This window comes from Schistocerca nitens, chromosome 10 (assembly GCF_023898315.1).
Source record: "Schistocerca nitens isolate TAMUIC-IGC-003100 chromosome 10, iqSchNite1.1, whole genome shotgun sequence".
Taxonomy (NCBI): Eukaryota; Metazoa; Arthropoda; class Insecta; order Orthoptera; family Acrididae; genus Schistocerca; species Schistocerca nitens.
The window spans coordinates 48,682,015-48,705,894 of NC_064623.1; the positions used below are offsets into that span (position 1 = coordinate 48,682,015).

A 23,880-nucleotide genomic window follows, 5' to 3' on the forward strand; every position below is an offset into this window, starting at 1 on the left:
CCAAAATAAAGACTCTCAGATCAACACGAAATAAAATATTAAAGATAAAATAGTCACTGATAATCAGATGGCTGTGAAAAGCCACCCCGAAAAGGTGGGTCGATTGCATTAGTAACCAACGTTATAATCGCAATTGAAAAACCACTGAACATTTATTTACGGTTTAAATTACAGAGTAACATCAATTGAAAATCAAAATTGCAAAGGAATGCCAGACATTCATAATACAGTACCCACATCATAAATCATATCTCGACAGGCGGGCGGAATACAGGATAAGTAAAAATGAAGGAGTCATCAAATTACACTCACAAACAAATTCGTACTAACAATTTACACACACACACAGAAGAAACCAGGATGATAAATCTCTACGCCAAATTTATACACGATGGTCCACAGACTAAGCAGTTTACCGGTTAACCGTGAGCTTAGTAACTCGCATAGAAATTCTCCACTTCGGAAGTACGAAAGATGCGGAAACATTGAGGATGGATGCAACTGGCACACGATCTGAAATTCAGGCTGAAGAACGAACTTGAATAAACGATAATTTTGAGCTGAAGGAACCATTGGGGACAATCACATTCATCGATTTTCGTAATGCAAATGCCAAATTGAAATTGACTGAAAGAATCCTCAGGAAATGTAGTACATCCACAAAGGTGGTATGTTACAAAACCCTCGTTCGACCAACGTGAATACTGCTGGTCAGTCTTGAATCCATACCAGGTAGGTAATGTATCCGGTTCTACGGAGGTATCCACTAAAGAGGCAGGTAGTCACAATAACACAAGTTTATTTTCCTAACACAATGTTAACAAAATCATCAAAGTATTATGGAGGTAAAATTGCTTTAAGTATGAAATGAAACGAAATTCTTTCGCGAACGAACAAACAAACTTAGAGTTCCTGAATCCTAAACACAAATAACTGAGTTTCTGATCATGTGGAATTAATCAGTGCACTCTTTAAAGATCAGCCAAATCTTAAAATCTGAATAAAGTTAAATTCAACACACAGAAGTTCCCTCAGTGCTTGGATTTTGAAAATAAAGTGCATATTCTAGTTTAAGTAGCGACAACAAAACACTTTCAACATCAAAATATCCACGGGTGTACTGCCGGTCTACAGTGTCCAACGGGCACTGTAGACCGGCAGTACACCCGTGGATATTTTGATTATCAAATACGCCGGGAGAAACTCAAGAATCACACTTTCAACATATTTTTCAGTCGTAAAGCACAGGAAAGCACCGATGGTCCAACAGTTTAGGAAAAGTCCGGCAAGGATAGAAGCGCAAAGTAATGTCTTGGCACTATTTCGTCGGTGAAGATTTCCTGATGACATTGCAACCTCGGTAAAAATGAAGCAGAATTGCAGGATATGTTGATTGCAGTGAAGAGTCTAATGACTACAGAATATAAAAGCACTCCGTCTTCAGACCACGAATGGCCCATCGGGACAAACCGACCGCCGTGTCACCCTCAGTTGAGTATGCAGATAGGAGGGGCGTGTGGTCAGCACACCGCTCTCCCGGAGCCGCTACTATTCGGTCGAGTAGCTCCTCAATTGGCATCACCAGGCTGAGTACAGCCCGAAAAAATGGCAACAGCGCATGGCGGCCTGGTCACCCATCCAAGTGCCGGCCACGCCCAACAGCGCTTAACTTCGGTGATCTGACGGGAAAAGATGTATCCACTGTGGCAAGGCCGTTGCCCCTACAGAATATAGATGTAGAGTAAATCGAAGAAAGACGAAAGTAGTGAGAAGCGGCAGAAATAAGAACAGCGAGAAGACGAAGTTAAGGAATTTTTCTACCTAAGCAGCAAAAAAGCCATGACAGACGGAGCAAGGAGGACAGAAATAGCAAAGTTGCACTGGCGAGAAGGGCATTCCTGAATAAGAAAATTATACTAGTATTAAACATACAGTAGGACATAATTTGAGGACGAAATTTTGGATAATGTACGTTTGGAGGACAGGACTGTATGGTAGCGAAACACGGACCTTGGGAAAATAGGAATAGAAGAGAATCGAAGGACTTGACATGTGGTGCTACAAAACAGTGTTGAACATTAGGTGGACTGAGAAGATAAGTGATGAGCAGGTTCACCGCAGAAACGGCGAGGGAAAGAATATATGGCAAACACTGACAAGAAGAAGGGACAGGGTGATACATCTGTTATCACATCGGATCGTGAGATCGAGGAGTAACTTCCATGGTACTAGAGGGAGCAGTAGAGTGTAAAAAATTTACAGAAAGACAAAGACTTGGGATACATACAGCAAAACATTGAGGATGTAGGTTGCAAGTGCTACTCTGAGATGAGAAGGCTCGTGGCGGGCTGAATCAAACTAGTCAGAAGCATCGATAGTCATACAGCCTCGAAAAGTCCGGTGAGGATAGAAGCACGAGTAAAGTCTTGGCACTATCTTTTCGGTGAAGAAAAAACTATACCAGGTCGCAACTAGCACATTGCCGATGACACTTAGAGTCCAGACGGAGGAGACGGTGTGCTGTCGCGGACGATGGTGGAGGAGTCCAAAGGGGAACCTAGTGGAGACCTTCTGGTTGGTTGCTCGGTACAATGGAACTGCTCCGCTAGCCTCGCGATCCGGCCTTAATAGCTGCCTTGAGTAAGAGATTAATGCATGTCCAATTTAGTCACTTGATCCTGCAGAGGCAGGAAGAGAGTGGTACGTGAACGACAACCACCTTTGTCATCCACGCCGCGTCCTGCCCCGGGAGTATGCCGTTGCCACCTGTGGGTCTGGCCGCGCCATCTGTTCCGTAGTGACGAAGCTCGCGGCAACCCAAACGACTTAGGAGATGTGCGGGGTGCCGTCTGCGCCTGAAGTCTAGAGCGCCACATCACAACGGTTGATACATTGAAGCACCAAAGAAACTCGTATAGGCATGCGTATTCAATTACAGAGATGTGTAAACAGGCAAAATACGGTGCTGCGGTCTACAACGCCTATATAAGACGACACGTTTTTGGCGCAGTTACTAGATCGGTTACTGCTGCTGCAATGGCAGGTTATCAAGATTTAAGTGACTTCGATCGTGGTGTTATAGTTGGGGCACGAGCGACGGGACACAGCATCTCCGAGGTAGCGATGAAGTGGGGATTTTCCCGTACGGCCACTTCACGAGTGTACCACGAATATCAGGAATCTGGTAAAACATCAAATCTTTGTCATATCTACGGCCAGAGAAAGATCCTGCAAGAACGGGATCATGGACAACTGAAGATAATCGTCCAACGTGACAGAAGTGTAACACTTCCGTAAACTGCTGCAGATTTAAATGCTGGGCCATCGACAAGTATCAGCGTGCGACCTATACAACGAAACATCATCGATACGGGCTTTGGGAGCTGAAGGCCCACTTGTGTACCCTTGACGACTGCACGACACAATGCTTTACGCCTCGCCTGGGACCCTCGACATCGACATTGGACCGTTGACGACTGGAAACGTGTTGCCTCGTTAGAGGAATCTCGTTCCAAATTGTACGAGGGTCACTCCAAAAGATATTTACCCTATTTTTGTAAAAATACTGTTTTCATTCTACATGTGCGAAAGTTTTACAGTGTGTAGATACATCCTTCCCGCTTGTTTTCAAACTTAGTTCAACCTGTTTCCGTGAGTGGCGCCGTCACAGCACGTCTTCAAGATGGCTGCTACACTTGACGTTCGTCAGAAGCAACGTGCTGTCATAGAATTCCTGTGCTGTCAAAACGAGACAGTGGGAAACATCCACAAGAGGTTGAAAAAGGTGTACAGAGATGCTGCTGTCGATCGCAGTACAGTTAGTCGGTGGGCAAGAAGGCTACGTGATGAAAGCGGGCACGGCAATATTGAGGATTGTCCTCGCAGCGGCAGGCCTCGTACTGCACACACTCCAGACAATGTGCAGAGAGTTAACGAATTGGTGACTGCTGACAGACGCATCACAGTGAACGAATTGTCACGATACGTTGGGATAGGGGAAGGAAGTGTTTGCAGAATACTGAAAGCGTTAAAAAAGGTTTGTGCCAGGTGTGTTCCCAGGATGTTGACAGTGGCTCACAAAGAAACAAGAAAAACGGTATGCAGCGAACTTTTGGAACAGTACGAGAATGGTGGAGATGAATTTCTTGGAAGAATTGACAGGTGATGAAACATCGCTCTATCGTTTTTCACCAGGGACGAAGAGGCAATCAATGGAGTGGCATCATGCAAATTCACCCAAGGAAAAAAAAATTGAAAATCACCCCTCCTGCTGGAAAAGTTATAGCTACGGTGTTTTTCGATTCCAAAGGACTCTTCCTTGTGGACATCATGCCAAGTGGAATCACCATAAATTCTGATGCATATGTGACGACACTGAAGAAACTTCAAGCTCGACTGAGTCGTGTTCGACCACATCGGCAAAAGCAGGATGTTTTGGTGTTGCACGACAATGTACGGCCACGTGTCAGTCAAAAAGCCATGGAAGCGATCACAAAACTCGGATGGACAACACTGAAACACCCCCCTTATAGTCCCGACCTGGCTCCATGTGACTATCATCTCTTTGGGAAACTGAAAGACTCTCTTCGTGGAACAAGGTTTGAAGATGATGACTCCCTTCGGCACGCTGCCAAACAGTGGCTCCGACAGGTTGGTCCGGAATTTTACCGTGCCTGTATACAGGTGCCGGTTCCATGACGGCGTAAGGCAGTTGAGAGGGATGGAAATTATGTGGATAAATGAAAATATTGTTCCTAAAGGACGTATCTACACACTGTAACACTTTCAAACATGTAGAATAAAAGATGGATTTTTAAAAAAATAGTGTGCATTTGTTTTGAAGTGACCCTCGTATCGAGTGGATGGACTTGTACGGGTATGAAGACAACTCATGAACCCATGGACCCTGCATGTCAGCAGTGGACTGTTGAAGCTGGTGGAGGTCTATAATGGTGTGATGTGTGAGTGCAGTTGGAGTGATATAGATACGTCTAGATATAGCTTTGGCAGCGGCCACGTCCGTAAACATCCTGTCTGATCAGCTGCATCCATTCATGTCCATTGTGCACTCCAACGGACTTGGACAATTCCAGCAGGACAATGCGACACCCCCCACACATCCAGAATTGCTGCAGAGTGGCTCCAGGAACACTTCGGCTCGCCACTAAACTCCCCAGACATGAACGTTAGCCGGCCGTGGTGGCCGTGCGGTTCTAGGCGCTTCAGTCCGGAACCGCGAGACTGCTACGGTCGCAGGTTCGAATCCTGCCTCGGGCATGGATGTGTCTGACGTCCTTATGTTAGTTAGGTTTAAGTAGTTCTAAGTTCTAGGGGACTGATGATCTCAGATGTTAAGTCCCATCGTGCTCAGAGCCATTTTGAACCATGAACGTTAATGAGCATATCTGGGATGGTTTGCAAAGTGCTGTTCGGAAGAGATCTCCACGCCCTCGTGGTGTTACGGATTTATGGACAGCCCTGCAGGATTCATGGTTTCAATTCCCTCCAGCACTACTTCAGACATTAGTCGAGTCCACGCCACGTCGTGTTGCGGCACTTCTCCGTGCTCGCGGGGTCCTACACGATGTTAGGCAGGTGTACCAGTTTCTTTGGCTCTTCGGTGTAGAATAAACAGAGAATTACCAAAGGAGAGCAGCACATTCCTTCACAGATTTGTTTGGTAGGCGCGAAAGCCCAACGGAGATGATCATCCAAATCCAGTGGCAGACGCTGCATGAGAGGCGTGGCACATAACCGTGTCATGTAAATCTGAAGTTACGAGAACATTTTTTACTACAACAGGTAACCTATATATTGAAACTTCCTGGCAGATTAAAACTGTGTGCCGGACCGAGACTCCAACTCGGGACCTTTGCCTTTCGAGGGCAAGTGCTCTACCACCTGAGATACCCAACCACGACTCACGCCTCGTCCTCACAGCTTTACTTCTGCCAGTACCTCGTCTCCTACCCTCCAAACTTTACAGAAGCTCTCCTGCGACCCTTGCAGAACTAGCACTCCCGAAAGAAAGGATATTGCGGAGACATGGCTTAGCCACAGCCTGGGGGATGTTTCCAGAATGAGACTTTCACTCTGTATCGGAGTGTGCGCTGATATGAAACTTCCTGGCAGATTAAAACTGTGTGCCGGACCGAGACTCGAACTCGGGACCTTTGCCATTCGCGGGCAAGTGCTCTACCAACTGAGCTACCCAAGCACGACTCACGCCCCAGATTATGCTTGGAAGAGGCAAACCGTCACATGCTACCGAAACCTCATGACGAAGTTACCGAACGCTGTGAGGACAAAGTGTTGGGGAAATCTGTCCGTTGGGAAGCTTTTGGTACACGACAGTGCCCTACTTCAGTTTGCACAGGACACAGTAACACACCATACAATGAAGGCCGTCGAAGCTGGATGCTTTAGTTGCTGGAGAATCTCCCGGGCTGTACGGCCATGGTCGAAGAAACTTCTCAGTTCTTAACGTTTCATCCAGAGCTACGCTGAACACTTTCAGAAGTTGCTCCTGCCCACGCTGAGTCTTGTCGGCTAAAGAGTCGGATATCGGAGAGTGACATAAATACTGTGCAAAGTGTGCGCGGTCGAGTTTACGCGTCATCGGCAGAGACAATCTTTGCCAAACTTAACTATCCGTTGTCGGCTGTCAAGGAGAAAAATCTACCGAGTCCCTGTCCATACATCACAGAGTTTCATGACTCCTCCTTTTTTGCTGATATTGTCACTGTGCTTACACATTTGTTCGGCTTCTCTATACTGTCGTGGATAACAGTTTATTACAGTAGACAAAATTTTGGTCTTGGAAAACTTCATCATTTGCTGACTGAGGAGAATGCTCTGCTACTGCAGATTTTTCCGGTTTCCCTAGTCGGCACATATTTTCATTAACTTCTCATGGTTGGGATTCACGGTCATATAATATTTCTTAAAAGACATCATAGTCGCCGTTGACTGTATAAAATATTTATTGTTACTGTTGCAGTTTCGGCCTTATGTCCATTTTCAAGTAACACTGCAAAGTTACATTCTGTCAGAATATAAAACTATCTGACGTGAGTACGTGTCGTCGTCAAAATGCAGCCTTTTGACTGTGAGAGTTCCACAAGATCTGATCATTACGACACTTACTACATCGTAGTATGGTGTTAAACATATACTGAACTGTCGTTGTCACCATCGTAGCGACTTAGCTCCACATGTTGTCAGTGCACCTCAATCTGTATGTGTGATAGACTACTAGAACGATGGTAACATCGACAGTTCAATATACGAGGGCAGTTCAATAAGTAATGCAACACATTTTTTTTCTGAAACAGGGGTTGTTTTATTCAGCATTGAAATACACCAGTTATTCCCCAATCTTTTAGCTACACAACACTATTTTTCAACGTAATCTCCATTCAATGCTACGGCCTTACGCCACCTTGAAATGAGGGCCTGTATGCCTGCACGGTACCATTCCACTGGTCGATGTCGGAGCCAACGTCGTACTGCATCAATAACTTCTTCATCATCCGCGCAGTGCGTCCCACGGATTGCGTCCTTCTTTGGGCCAAACATATGGAAATCCGACGGTACGAGATCGGGGCTGTAGGGTGCATGAGGAAGAACAGTCCACTGAAGTTTTGTGAGCTCCTCTCGGGTGCGAAGACTTGTGTGAGGTCTTGCGTTGTCATGAAGAAGGAGAAGTTCGTTCAGATTTTTGTGCCTACGAACAGAATAACCCCTTCAGCGTCCCAGAAGGCTGTAACCATGACTTTACCGGCTGAGGGTATGGCTTTAAACTTTTTCTTGGTAGGGGAGTGGGTGTGGCGCCACTCCATTGATTGCCATTTTGTTTCAGGTTCGAAGTGATGAACCCATGTTTCATCGCCTGTAACAATCTTTGACAAGAAATTGTCACCCTCAGCCACATGACGAGCAAGCAATTCCGCACAGATGGTTCTCCTTTGCTCTTTATGGTGTTCGGTTAGACAACGAGGGACCCAGCGGGAACAAACCTTTGAATATCCCAACTGGTGAACAATTGTGACAGCACTACCAACAGAGATGTCAAGTTGAGCATTGAGTTGTTTGATGGTGATCCGTCGATCATGTCGAACGAGTGTGTTCGCACGCTCCGCCATTGCAGGAGTCACAGCTGTGCACGGCCGGCCCGCACGCGGGAGATCAGACAGTCTTGCTTGACCTTGCGGCGATGATGACACACGCTTTGCCCAACGACTCACCGTGCTTTTGTCCACTGTCAGATCACCGTAGACATTCTGCAAGCGCCTATGAATATCTGAGATGCCCTGGTTTTCCGCCAAAAGAAACTCGATCACTGCCCGTTGTTTGCAACGCACATCCGTTACAGACGCCATTTTAACAGCTCCGTACAGCGCTGCCACCTGTCAATGAAACTATACGAGACGAAGCGGGAATGTTTGAAAATATTCCACAAGAAATTTCCGGTTTTTTCAACCAAAATTGGCCGAGAAAAAAAATGTGTTGCATTACTTATTGAACTGCCCTCGTATATTTAACAACATATTACGATGTAGTAAGTGCCGTACTCATCAGATCTTGTGGAACTCTCACAGTCAAAAGGCTGCATTTTGACGATGTCAGATAGTTTTATATTCTGACAGAAAGTAACTTTGCAGTGTTACTTGATATGGTCATAAGGCCGAAATTTCAACAGTAACAATAAATATTTTATACAGTCAACGGCGACTATGATGTCTTTTAAGAAATAATTTTATGTTCATCAGTCTTGTATTCACACATTTCTCGGTGATTCTAACGTACACCTTTCCACAAGTGGCTCTGAGCACTATAGGACTTGACATCTGAGGTCATCAGTCCCCTAGAACTTAGAACTACTTAAACCTAACTAACCTAAGGACATCACACACATCCATGCTCGAGGCAGGATTCGAACCTGCGACCGTAGCGGTCGCGCGGTTCCAGACTGAAGCGCCTAGAACCGCTCAGCCACTTTCCACACGTACACAGAATCTTATATACTCCGCTTTCTCACAGAAGAGGGCATTTGTCCTTTCAGATAGGTGTGCTTGACAAATTTTCTTTGTTCGTCCAAAAACCTATCTGATGTCACGTTTTCGTAAAATCTTGCCGATCTGATCTGTTATTTGTTTGATAAAAGGGTGAGAACCTTTCTTTAATTTTTTTATTTAACACGTTTAGTTCCGCAGGACCAAACTGAGGAGAAAATCTGTAAGATCATGGAACCTGTCAGTACATGAAATTACAAAGTAATAACAGATAAAATAAAATGTTTATGAACCCAAAAAAGACAAGTCATAAGTTTATGTAAACGCAATCAACAATATAATACAGGAAGCGGCTTAATTTTTCAAGGAACTCCTCGATAGAATAGGAGTGAGTCATGAGGAAACTGATCAGTTTCGATTTGAAAGCGCGTGGATTGCTGCTACTTGTGGTAGCTTACTGAAAATGGATGCAGCAATATACTGCACACCTTTCTACACAAGTCAAGGAAGTGCGATCCGAATGCGGATTGGATTTCTGCCTGGTAGTAACTGAGAAAAGCTGCGAATTCTTGGAAATAAGTTTATATTGTTAACAAGAAACGACAGTAAAAATGGATATATTGAGGTCAATGTCATAATACCCAGACTAGTGAACAGGGTTCGACAAGAGGTCCGCAAATTTACACCACTGAGTGCCCAAACTACCCGTTTCTGAGCCGAAAATATCCTTTGAGAATGGGAAGACTTACTCCAAAATATAATGTCACGCGACATAAGCGAATGAAAATAAGCAAAGTAGATTACTTTTCGTGTCGAACTATCACTTACTTCAGATACCGTTCGAATAGAGAAAATGGCAGCATTAAGTCTTTGAACAAGATCCTGAACGTGGGCTTTTCCACGACAGTTTACTATCCATCTGAACACATGCAAATTTGAACTGTTCAGTTTCACTAATCATAAGCTCGTTCTGTGAAATTAAAACGTCGGATTTTGTTGAATTGTGCCGTAGAAAATGTAAAAAAAAATGAATGTTACTGTGGTTTAGGGTTAATTTATTTTCTACAAGCCATGAACGTATGTCATGAATAGCACTATTTGAAACAGTGCCAATGTTGTGCACAACATCCTTTACTACCAAGCTAATGTCATCAGCAAACACAAATATTTTAGAATCGCCTGTAATACTAGAGGACATATAATTTCTATAAAAAAGGATCCCTGGGGCACCCCCCCCCCCCCCATTTGACTGCGCCTTACTCAGACCCCACAATCATAGCCGTTCTCAACACTGAGGAAATGTCCTTTTGCAGAATCTGTGGTTAAGTTTTTATCCTTGGCAGGCGACAACTGATATTTAAGTTTTCTCTGACAAAATTATCTTCGCTGATCATCTGTAAATTCGACAACGCCCACTTTACGTAGTATTCATGTCGCTCTCAGATGTCCGACTCGTCAATCGGCAAGACTCAACGTCGCCAGCTGCATCTCCGAAGGTGTCCAGCGCACGTCTGGACGAAAAGCCAGGAGCCGAAAAGTTTCTTCGACCACGGCCAGACAGTCTGGAAGATGTCACCAACAGTCACAAATGCTGCTTCTTTGGCCCATCACATTTTGCCTCGCCTCACTGTATTCTACTGACATAACATCCAATGAGTTCTTTCTCTTTCCTTTGATGAAAAAACCATCTCACAGCAGGCATTTCAAGAATGACGACGAAATTATTTTCGATGCTGAACGCTTCCTGAAGAGCGCAAATGCAAACTTCCACAACCAAAGTCCGCGCCTAGTCAACCATCATAGGGAAAAAATGTGGCGTATTGAAACGTGAATGTGTGGAGGAATACGAACACCAACATTCATGGCTGCTTTTGATTTCTTTGAGGTGATAACTGAAACTTCCTGAGAACCCCCTGAATTTGGTTAAAACTGCTCCAGTTATTGAGATCAACTCTACAGCATACATGTATTTTCATTTACGTAGAGTGACAGTAAATTAGTACCGTTTTATTCCTTCCAGGGAGTCACAGAGACATACTTCGTAGGTTTGGGGGCTATGACCCATATCCTCCCTCTGAGGAGAGTGGCAAACCATATGGAAAGGACGCAGCGAATACTACGGACGGTGGGCCAGTGAACTCTAGCTATGCAGCCAACACCACAGACGCTACACCAACAAACTCAAGCTATGCAGCCAACACCACAGACGCTACACCAACAAACTCAAGCTATGCAGCCAACACCACAGACGCTACACCAACAAACTCAAGCTATGCAGCCAACACCACCGAAGCTACGCCAACAAACTCAACCCAAGCTGGCTCTAAAGGTGCGTCCACAGAATGCGTTTTTTCATTCAACTTTGTGCGTGCACTTGGACTTCTAACAGAGCAAGCATGCGTATGTATCTGTGCATACGAAATTTGTTCAACATGGAGAGTATGCATCAGAACGCATAGCTTCCCATGCTTGTTAGGAGTTCAAATGGCTCTGAGCACTATGGGACTCAACGGCTGAGGTCATTAGTCCCCTAGAACATAGAACTAGATAAACCTAACTAACCTAAGGACATCACAAACATCCATGCCCGAGGCAGGATTCGAACCTGCGACCGTAGCGGTCTTGCGGTTCTAGACTGCAGCGCCTTTAACCGCACGGCCACTTCGGCCGGCCCTTGTTAGGAGTCTCTCGCACTGTAGATGAAAGGCAGTTAGCGTCCAGTGTGTTCAGTAAATTCAGATTACGCTTTAGGGTGATTTATTTACAGTTATGTATGGTGACTCCAAAGAAAACACGATGAAGTTTATAGACGGTTACAGATACAGAACGCCATTTCTATAGATAATTTGAATTAAAATTTGAGATATAATGATCTGAGCGCCAAGTATTAACTCGACATTGGCGGGTACTAAAAATAAGATAAAAATAGATGTTGTAAACAGTAACTTACACCCCGAAACAGGAAAACAGGAAAGAAGACGCTTAGAAATTTATGAGAAATCCACATGGATACTGTAGACAAACATTCACACTATTGCGACATAATGTAACAGCAGTTGGGAAGCCTGATACAAGAACAAAAGAAAAGTATGGGATAGGTGGAACTCCTCAACGAACAACTAGCAACGAAGGGCAGTGAGCATACAAACAACACATAGTCTTTGAAGCCGAGGTCAATGACATCCTCGAATTTGTAGAGTCTGAGGATCTTAATCTATGTATAACTTTTTTCAATGCGTAAACAACGTTTTTCATAAAGTACGAATAACATGTTGAAAGTCACATAACGATCATGAACCGCCCTGAAGTATTTCTCTTTTTTCAGGGATAATCAATGAAATACTTCGTTATGAAACGCGAAAAAAATAGCTCAAACTGGTATACAGGTCGCCATTTACCAGCTAAAGAGATGTTATTGCTAGCCTTGTCGCTGAGAAATTGCATTACGCATAACAGTATCTTGCCTGGAGATCGTAGTAAGATTCCCAAGCAGAAGATCAAAATCTTGCTGTTACCTCTTTCCGAAATTTGCAAATAAATCGTCGCCGTCAGTGTGTGTATCCGGCATATACTACCTCTAATGATTACATACTGCCTTACCTTTAGTGTTTTTTTTAGCAAAGATTTCGATACATAGCACGCTGCTTGAAAAGTGAGGCACATACGGAAACGACAGCGCAGAAGCACACACTATAATTTATCAATTTTTGCGCGTGCGGTTTTCCACTGCGACAGAGAAAGAGCAGAGGGAAAGAGGCATTTTCAAGACATACATTAACGTTTTTAAAGTCGAGAAGAATGACCCAAATGAAGGCAAAATCGGATCGTGTGTACTATAAGCGACCTATACTGTAATTAATGGAATCATGTAACTTGTAAAAAAATCATCGCGGGTAGCTCTAAATGTGCAGAAATGTAACTTAATGCAGATGAGTAGGAAGATCCATCCGGTAATGTTTAAACCTGTGAAGTTTGTATACAGTATTACTGGTGTCCTGCTCGACACGGTCAAATCGTTTAAATATCTGAGCGTAACGTTGCAAAGCGATATGACACGGAACGAGCACGTGAGATCTGTGGCAGGGAAGACGAATGTTGCACTTCGGTTCATTAGGATGATGACGATGATGACGACGATGTTTTGTTTGTGGGGCGCTCAACTGTGCGGCCATCAGCGCCCATACTCCAGTGTTTTACGCAGTCTAATCTAGCCACTATCACGAATGATGATGATCATGAGATGATGAGGACAATGCAAACACCCAGTCCCCGGGCTGATCTGGCCGGGAATCGAACCCGGGACTCCGTAATCCAGAGGCAGCAACGCTAGCCACTGGACCATGAACTGCGGACAGGTTCACTGGGAGAATACTAGGAAAGAGTGGCTCCCTTGTAAAGGAGGCCTCATATAGGACGCTAGTGTGACCTAGTCTTGAGTATTGGTCGAGTGTCTGTGATCCGTACCAGCTCGGATTGAAGGAAGATAGCGTAGCAATTCAGTGGTAGGGTGCTAGATTTGTTGCCGGTAAGTTTGAACAAGACGTTAGTGTTACGGAGAAGCATCGGGAACTCAAATGGGAATTCCTGGAGGGAACGCGTCTTTCTTTTCGGCAAAGCTGATCGAGAAAACTTAGAGAACGGCATTTGAAGCTGACAGCCGAACGATTCTACTGCCGCCAGCATACGATGCGCGTAAGGACCAAGAAGATAAGATTAGAGAAATCAGGGCTCACACGGATGCATACAGACAGTTGTTATTCCGTCGCTCTGTTTGCGACTAGAACAGAAACGGAAATGACTGGCAGTGGTACAAGGCGCCCTCCACCGCGCACCGTACGGTAGGTTTCTGTGTATCTACACTATCAGATAAAAAGTATCCGGACACCCCCAAAAACATATGTTTTTCATATTAGGTGCATTGTGCTGCTACCTGCTGCCAGGTACTCCATATCAGCGACCTCATTAGTCATTAGACATTGTGAGAGAGCAGAATGGGGCACTCCGCACGGACTCCAACGTGGTCAGGTGATTCCGTGTCACTTGTCAGTACGAGAGATTTCCACACTCCTAAACATCCATAGGTCCACTGTTTCCGATGTGATAGTGAAATGGAAACGTGAAGGGACACGTACAGCACAAAAAAAAAAAAAAAAAAAAAAAAAAAAAAAAAAAAAAAACCTACAGGCCGACCTCGTCTGTTGACTGGCACAGACCGCCGACAGTTGAAGAGGGTCGTATTGTGTAATAGGCAGACATCTATTCAGACCATCACACAGGAATTCCGAACTGCATCAGGATCCACTGCAAGTACTATGACAGTTAGGTAGGAGGTGAACGGTTGGGGAGCAAATAAATTTATACAGCATATAAGCGTTACTTGGTATTATCAAGTAATGTAGACTAGATACTTTTCATTCTTTTACTCGAGTTGTGCCACAAATTTCTTTCACTAAAAAACTGACATCAGTCTTGACTATGGTACTTACTAATTTTATACAGCCTTTCGCGTTTCGGCCTTACACCATTCTCAAAGGCTCAAAATATCTGCAACACATTCTTGGTAAAACGAAACCGAATTTGTCAAGCAAGTATCAGGTCTACATTATGTTGTGGCGTAACAAGACAGCCACGCCACTTGGAAGTAGCCGAAAGGCACGCGTTACACTCACGTAGACTAGAGATAGGTCTGAAACAGGATACGTAATGAATGCTATAAAGAAAAGTACGTAGCTCCTGGAATACTTTAATCCATCCTTGTGGTACATCGCTCTTGACGATACAAATGAGACTCTTTAGATACAAGCTATGTAAGGTTGATGGCGCCTTGCTAGGTCGTAGCCATGGACTTAGCTGAAGGCTATTCTAACTATCTGCTCGGCAAAGGAGCGAGGCTTCGTCAGTGTGCATCGCTAGCTACGTCGTCCGTACAACTGGGGCGAGTGCTCGTAAGTCTCTCGAGACCTGCCGTGTGGTGGCGCTCGGTCTGCAATCACTGACAGTGGCGACACGCGGGTCCGACGTATACTAACGGACCGCGGCCGATTTAAAAGCTACCACCTAGCAAGTGTGGTGTCTGGCGGTGACACCACACATTACTTGATGACATCAGATTTGTGAAACATGGATACCAAGTGTCTGGTATACATTTCATGATGTCATTAGCATCCAAGCCGGCCGCTGTGACCGAGCGGTTCTAGGTGCTTCAGTCCGGAACCGCGCTGCTGCTACGGTCGCAGGTTCGAATTCTGCATTGGGCATGGATGTGTGTTATGTCTTCAGATTAGTTAGGTTCAAGTAGTGTAAGTCTAGGGGACTGACGACCTCAGGTGTTAAGTCCCATAGTGCTTAGAGTCATTTGAACCATTAGCATCCAAAACATGGATACAAAGGGTCTGTTCTATGTAATGACATCAGTATGCAAAACATGGGTACAAAGTATCTGTTCTACATAATGACATCAGTATGTAAAAGATGGATACAAAGTATCTGGTCTATGTTACTTGACGACATTAGTATCCAAAACATGAATATCAAAGTATCCGGTCTGTATTGCATGATTTCATTAGCATCCAAAACGTGAATACGAAGTATCCGGTTTACATTGCGTGATGACATCAGTATCCAGAACACGGATACAAAGTATATGGTCTACACTGCATGATGATATTAACATCCAAACCATGGATACGAAGTATCTGGTCTACATCACTTGATGACATTCGCATCCAAAACATGGATATAAAGTTTCTGTTCTTTGTAATGACATCAGTATCCTAAACATGGATGTGAAGTCTACATTACTTAATGTCATCAGGTAATGTGAGCAGATGTTTTGCATTCATGTTTTGGATACTCATGTCATCATGCAATGTAGACCAGATATTTTGTGTTCATGTTCGTCAAATTCAGATTCTTTTTACCTAATAATGTGTTGCAGATATCTGAGCCTTTGAGAATGGCGTAAGGCTAGAACGCTTAAGGCAGTACAAAATCAATAAATAAAGTGGTCAAGACTAATATCAGTTTTGAGTGAAAGAAATTCGTGACAGAACCAAATTAAAAGAAGCAGTCGGTTGATCGGTTTCGTCCTGAAGGATTAAGAAATCATCAGTTTAATACTGTAAAAAAGTAAGTTTGTGCGTGTCTGGTGCGTATGGGCGCGTGGGAATGGGGAGGGGGGACCGGATGTAGGCTGTAGTAGTTTCGCAAAATGGCTCTGAGCCCTATGGGACTTAACATCTATGGTCATCAGTCCCCTAGAACTTAGAACTACTTAAACCCAACTAACCTAAGGCCATCACACACATCCATGCCCGAGGCAGGATTCGAACCTGCGACCGTAGCGGACGCGCGGTTCCAGACTGTAGCGCCTAGAACCGCTCGGCCACTCCGTAGTTTCGCAGAGACGACGTGTCTTACACAGGACAGACTAGCGTGCAGTGATTCAGTCAACCAGTCTTAGCAGTAGACATCAAAATAACCACAAAGCTTTCTTTTTCAGACCCTTATCCCTTTGAATGTAAGCCCACGGGCGTCCCCAAGTTATGCAGCTGGCGCAAAAACATTTCTGAGGATTTTATTCTGACGCACAGTTTTCTTGCAGCGGGCGGCGGCAGGTTGTATTGGCCGCGCAACCCTTGGAGACGTCGTGGCTGGTTTGGAGGTTTCTGGGGAATCCCGTCATACCCCCGATTCCATACTGAATCGAGATCGTACCAGAGGTGAGTAGCGACAGAGTGCGGCAGTGGTTCAGAACGCTATGCTTTTGGCGCTGTACGAGCACTAGCCAAAATTTGTGAGACCTGAGTTTCTCCAGGCGTGTACAATGTTCAAATGACTTACGGGAATGCAAGCGGGTGACGTCGTCGCCAACTGCCGATATTTCAAGAGGAGCCCAACCTGCTAGTTTCAGGGCAAAATTCCAGGAAGTAAGCGCCACGCAAGGGAATTTAAAACGTCTGTTTTCAGAGTAACTCCGGAAAGATGACACACAAACACGCTGTAAACACTAGCCCCATCACAAACCAAAGGTGACCGACGTCAGAAGTTATCGATAGCCAAATTAATAACCAACGGGTGAGGAAGCATAAATTCTGTAGCTTTCTTTTCTGACACGGGAGAGAGCAGGAGTCTATGCACAATTTAACCAAAAACCATCATTTCCATTTATAACGTTACTTGCTAGTTCCATTTCAACAGTGTCAAATGGTTCAAATGGCTCTGAGCACTATGGGACTTAACTTCTGAGGTCATCAGTCCCCTAGAACTTAGAACTGCTTAAACCTAACTAACCTAAGGACATCACACACATCCATGCCCGAGGCAGGATTCGAACCTGCGACCGTAGCGGTCGTACTGTTCCAGACTGTAGCGCCTAGAAGCGCTCGGCCACTCTGGCCGGCTCCACAGTGTCCTTAATAACACTATCGCATTAGCTGGAAGTGCATGCCAGAATCTCTGTATTGTTATATTCCATATGATGATCGGTGCCAAGAGAATGTTCTGCAATGGCGGATTTACTCGGCTGTCGTAAGCCGCTTATGCTCACCATCGCCCCCCCCCCCCCCCCTCGCCCCCCTCAGATGTATTGCTAAGAGGGCCCCACAGACAGCCCATCAAAATCCAAACACAGATCAAGCGTGAATAAAAAAGGGAAGTAGAAACAGCGGACGGTCCAAGAACAAGAAGTGCAATATGCAGCAGCTGGGAAGACAAGTGGTTACGATGTTCGACTGTCGAGCGGGCGAGCCATGTTGAAAACTACATCGTGCCACTTTCTTTTTTCCGTCCGGTCATTGAAATGTTTGTATGCTTGGCAGTGGTCATACTATATAATGGTTATAGAATATGAGTCATGTTTTAAGAATACGTTACCGTCGCAAATAAATGTGATGACTAGTGAGAGAAGGCAAGATACTACATAAACGTCTCACAGGAATGACAATAACGAATAAACGGTTTGAACTATGTTACATCAAAGGACCTCAACAGTCAAGACGTCCAAAATGGAACGCAACTTCAATAGCGCCTAAATAATATGTTTCGACAGAGCACAGAGGGACTGTGAGGTTGTGAAACCGTTGCGTTCATTTCTTGCGGCTTGACAAACTATTATGTTTTCATCATTTCCTTCGGAGTGATCACGTTCAAATTCATACGAGCACCTGTATCGGGCAAGGAGACATCACTCATTCACCAGCCGTACAAATTAGGTGCGTTGATAAAGAGATTCCTAGCATACGACACACGTAATGTCACTAATGCCGTGTATGACACACCAGACGTGGTTTCTGGTGTAGGATTTGCTTGATTTGTCGCCCAAACGTTTGCGGCTCCCATTCGAAAGCCAATTTCTTTCGGCTGCTAATAGAGTAGTTCTGCAGAATGAACCGTTATTATGGGTCCCTACCTTACACTTAACAGTTGCAAACGGACGCTACACTACCACAGAGACACAAATTTGAATAAACCGAATAGCGAAAAAAATAAAAAAGAGGTACAAGGGAGGTTTGAACACGGGTCGCCAGCATGGCAGTCCAATACCGTAACCACTTCGCCATGACGCCCTTTTCCTTCCTACCTGATCTATACTGCACTTCTTGTTCTTGGAAAGTTCACTATTTCTATTTTGCTTTTGTTTCTCACAGTCCAGTACACCATCTTCCTCTTTTCATGCTTGGTCTGTGTTCAGTTTTTGATAGGCTGTTAACTGGCCCCTCTTACCACTAAATCTGAGGGAGTGTGATGGGGATTTTCCCTTGTCAGTACACCTGTCCTCTACAGTCTTGATACTCTGACTAATATATAACACGCTACAGCTGCAAGGAATACAGTAAACACCAGCCTTACGCAAAACCAAAATCATCCTTTACGGGATCTAGAAGGGCATGATCTTTGATGGTGGTCGCAAAACACACTTCACATCATATTTCCGCAAAACATGATCTGTACTTTCCGAAATGCTTCCTGCGTAAGACTAAAGGGCCGTAGATGTTGGTGTCTTATTATTAAGGCTCGAAGTGTGAGACTCAATTGTTAATTTTTTAGGCAAGCACAGTTTACAATCGAAAAGTATTTGTTCTCCCGATCTGCATACAAAATTAATGTAATCAGTTAAATGCACCCTCGGATTCTCATCGGTTGTGGACCTAGAATCCGATTACATGATACAGTCTCCACAGACAATCCACTAACAAGTATCTGTACTTAAAATCGGTAAACAGCGAGCACCCATACTCTCGCTCCCACTCGTTTGTTTATAGGATAACAATTATTCAACTATATGAAATAAAAATCGTCATAACTTCTGAACAGTTCAAACTACATGTTTTGCAGCGGGGCATGATGGGAATTAGTATGCGCATGCATGGTTTGGTTTAGCGACGAAGCCCACTTTCGTTTGGATGAGTTCGTCAATCAGCAACACTGCCGCATTTGGGGGACTGAGAATCTGTATTTCGCGATCGAGAAGTGTCTTCACCCCCGACGCGTTTCTGTGTGGTGTGAACTGTTCAAACACGGAATAATCGGTGCGATATTCCTTGTAAGAGTGCAACGGGAATTCCACTGTTAAATGCAGAGGAGAGAGCAGATAGGTGGAAAGAATACATTGAAAGCCTCTATGAGGGGGAAGATTTGTCTGATGTGATAGAAGAAGAAACAGGAGTCGATTTAGAAGAGATAGGGGATCCAGTATTAGAATCGGAATTTAAAAGAGCTTTGGAGGACTTACGGTCAGCCGGCCGCTAGTAGCCGAGCGGTTCTGGCGCTACAGTCTAGAACCGCGCGACCGCTACGGTCGCAGGTTCGAATCCTGCCTCGGGCATGGATGTGTGTGTTGTCCTTAGGTTAGTTAGGTTTAAGTAGTTCTAAGTTCTAGGGGACTTATGACCTCAGCAGTTGAGTCCCATAGTGCTCAGAGCCATTTGAACCATTTTTGAACTTACGGTCAAATAAGGCAGAAGGGATAGATAACATTCCATCAGAATTTCTAAAATCATTAGGGGAAGTGGCAACAAAACTACTATTCACGTTGGTGTGTGGAATATATGAGTCTGGCGACATACCATCTGACTTTCGGAAAAACATCATCCACACAATTCCGAAGACGGCAAGAGCTGACAAGTGCGAGAATTATCGCACAATCAGCTTAACAGCTCGTGCATCGAAGATGCTTACAGGAATAATATACAGAAGAATGGAAAAGAAAATTGAGAATGCGCTAGGTGACGATCAGTTTGGTTTTAGGAAAAGTAAAGGGACGAGAGAGGCAATTCTGACGTTACGGCTAATAATGGAAGCAAGGCTAAAGAAAAATCAAGACACTTTCATAGGATTTGTCGACCTGGAAAAAGCGTTCGACAATATAAAATGGTGCAAGCTGTTCGAGATTCTGAAAAAAGTAGGGGTAAGCTATAGGGAGAGACGGGTCATATACAATATGTACAACACCCAAGAGGGAATAATAAGAGTGGACGATCAAGAACGAAGTGCTCGTATTAAGAAGGGTGTAAGACAAGGCTGTAGCCTTTCGCCCCTACTCTTCAATCTGTACATCGAGGAAGCAATGATGGAAATAAAAGAAAGGTTCAGGAGTGGAATTAAAATACAAGGTGAAAGGATATCAATGATACGATTCGCTGATGACATTGCTATCCTGAGTGAAAGTGAAGAAGAATTAAATGATCTACTGAACGGAATGAACAGTCTAATGAGTACACAGTATGGTTTGAGAGTAAATCGGAGAAAGACGAAGGTAATGAGAAGTAGTAGAAATGAGAACAGCGAGAAACTTAACATCAGGATTGATGATCACGACGTCAATGAAGTTAAGGAATTCTGCTACCTAGGCAGTAAAATAACCAATGACGGACGGAGCAAGGAGGACATCAAAAGCAGACTCGCTATGGCAAAAAAGGCATTTCTGGCCAAGAGAAGTCTACTAATATAAAATACCGGCCTTACTTTGAGGAAGAAATTTCTGAGGATGTACGTCTGGAGTACAGCATTGTATGATAGTGAAACATGGACTGTGGGAAAACCGGAACAGAAGAGAATCGAAGCAATTGAGATGTGGTGCTATAGACGAATGTTGAAAATTAGGTGGACTGATAAGGTAAGGAATGAGGAGGTTCTACGCAGAATCGGAGAGGAAAGGAATATGTAGAAGACACTGGTAAGGAGAAGGAACAGGATGATAGGACATCTGCTAAGACATGAGGGAATGACTTCCATGGTACTAGAGGGAGCTGTAGAGGGCAAAAACTGTAGAGGAAGACCGAGATTGGAATACGTCCAGCAAAAAATTGAGGACGTAGGTTGCAAGTGCTACTCTGAGATGAAGAGGTTAGCACAGGAAAGGAATTCGTGGCGGGCCGCATCAAACCAGTCAGTAGACTGATGACCAAAAAAAAAAAATCCTTGATAGCACGATGACTACCGAACGTGAAGGTTTTTGAATATGATTTCATCCCCATTATCCCAAGTGACCCGGATTTCGACAAGACGTGGTTCATTCAAGACGGAGCTCGGCCCTATCGAAACACTAGAGTGTTTGATGTCCTGGCTGAGCAGTTTCGGGACACTGTTCTGGCTCCGGGGTCTCCAGAGGTCACTGGCATGGGCCTCGATTGGCCCCCGTATTCTCCAGATCTGAATACACGCGACTTCCTTTTGTGTGGCTGTATTAAAGACATGGTGTACAGTAAACCCAGAACCATTACCGAGCTGAAAGTAGCCATTCAGGAGGTCATCGACAGCATCTATGTTCCGACAGTCAGCTGGTCCTGCAGAATTTCGCTATTCGTCTGCGCCTCGTCATCGCCAATGATGGCAGGTATATCTAACATGTAACCTAAATCAAAATATCTTTAGTGACATTTAAATGTTGAATTATTTCGCAACTAATTTACGTTTTTTTTCATATAGTTCTATAATTGTCCCCCTGTACGTAACCCGAACTTGTCAGAAGATGATTTCCGTGGGCGATGCGGCGTTTACTGTCATAAATAGTAGGTGCCTAATTAACAATTAACGGAATCGAAGTTAACCGCAGTTAAAAAGTGCGTTAACATTTTGCAAAGTTAACTTAAAAATTAATCCGTTGCTCGAAAAGTTAACTTTGGCCCGAAAAAACATGTTCTTTGAGAATTTTTTTCTCGGGATGTGTTGTAAATATCAATGTCAAATTTACTCAAAATGTTTATTGATATTTCCTCTACAAACTGGAATTTTTTCGACCGAAAATGTCGAACAGCAAAGGCGGAAGTGCCGTCAGAACGAAACAAAATTTCGATGTAGACCTCCACGCGCGGTGCGTCACAGGTCAGTCGGCACGTCTGAAATCAAAATTGTTGACGTTAGCGAAGTATATAAGTTTCTTTAGGAGTTGTACCTCGCTTAAGTTATTTGGACCATAGGAAACGAAATGGTGGCCATTTGAAAAAAAAGGGTTTTTTTCATCGATTTGTCGACTTTGTCGGCCAAGTGAAAATATTTGTAGTTGATGGATCGGAATAAAAGTGATAAAACTCCTAGACAATTTAGTTAGCTTCGTCGGAAACAAAGAATCATGCCAATCGGTTCAGTAGATTTGAAGTTACCATACCGCGCGATAAAAAGAAAACATCATTTCGAGAAAAACGCGTTTGAAGTTTTGACTACATATAAATGCAATATTAAGCAACGTGCGTTCGATCTGCTATTCCGGGTCCATGAACTAGTCCTTCCTCTTCCTCATAGAGGGGTTTTTGCTCGATCTGGGCCATCCTGCGCTGCTCCAGGGCCGCTCGTACGGCCGGTGACAAGAGGTTTTCGGCCGCTTGAATCCGGTGGTCGTCCGAATGCTTGGCGAACTGCGTCGAATACAGTCCCAGGGTGACGTCCATCGTTGTCATGGTCTTCAAAATTGCTGAATACCCTTCGTTGAAGCTGCTTACTGCCAGGAAAGTCGCAATCTCAACAGTCTTCGCACCAGAATGCAAATGCTTGGTGGCTAATTTCCAAACACACGTGTTCAAACTTTCATTTGAATTTTGTGTGTTTCCTCCCAAGCACCGGTACAATAACTCGTCCTCCGCAAGAAAAAAACTGGTGAACGAAAAAGGCCGATTTCATGCTTGTGCATTTTTTTGTTCAACCGCGAATAACAAACATTTCCGTTCCGCATTAAGAAAAACCGTTTGGGGGTGGATTCTAAACACTTTTATCGATCCAAAAATGAAATTTAAAAGAAATCGTTTTTTTGAACCAAAAGATAGTAAACCTCCTCTTAACAGTTTTGTGCACAGCTATGTTCTTAAGGAATGCTTTCATCGCAGCCGCCGTTCACTTTGTAAGGATTACAACTTCTAACAAACTGTGTATTGGACTGGTGCTGTGTTACAGGCCCTGTATTCGGGACTATAAGCCTTTCGACGCGGATAACGGCGTTCTGGACTTCGACCTGAGAGGACCGTGTAAGTGCTGTTTGAAATTTGAATGCCACTGAATAGCAGTTATCATTCGACAGTAGCTCTAAGCTAAGGACTTCAACTTACGAATGTGAAGACTTTTCTATCTTTGTATTCAGACCAAGATGACACTTAGCCCTTGTAAAATATGTATGTAGAACTGTAAACAGATCCTAGCCAAGGCTCGACATACGTTACGTACCTAGAATAATGGAGATGTAACCCTTGTGTGCAATTTCTGGTTAAGCCAGCTCACAAGGACTATTATAAATTTAAAAATTACAGGGTAACCACCAGCCCAAGCCCTTCCTAACAATTAACAAAAGACCGAACTGAAAATTATCAGTTTAATTAAATTAAGAATTTAATTAGAAGAACGGATTTTTTTAAAGAACCTACAAGATAAACAGCGTTGT

At 44.1% G+C, this 23,880-nt stretch overlaps 1 protein-coding gene across 2 annotated transcripts in view; it reads left to right on the forward strand.

Annotated features, from left to right (window-relative positions):
• LOC126210205 (uncharacterized) overlaps positions 1 to 23,880 on the forward strand; it is a 65,339-nt gene that overhangs the window by 29,095 nt on the left and 12,364 nt on the right. Inside the window, exons 5-7 of one of the 2 annotated variants that reach the window (XM_049939384.1) lie at positions 11,035 to 11,343; positions 16,618 to 16,735; positions 23,400 to 23,470. In XM_049939384.1, coding sequence (XP_049795341.1) covers positions 11,035 to 11,343; positions 16,618 to 16,735; positions 23,400 to 23,470 — 498 coding nt within the window. The remainder of the gene's footprint in view (positions 1 to 11,034; positions 11,344 to 16,617; positions 16,736 to 23,399; positions 23,471 to 23,880) is intronic. The other variant, XM_049939385.1, reaches the window with a different exon arrangement.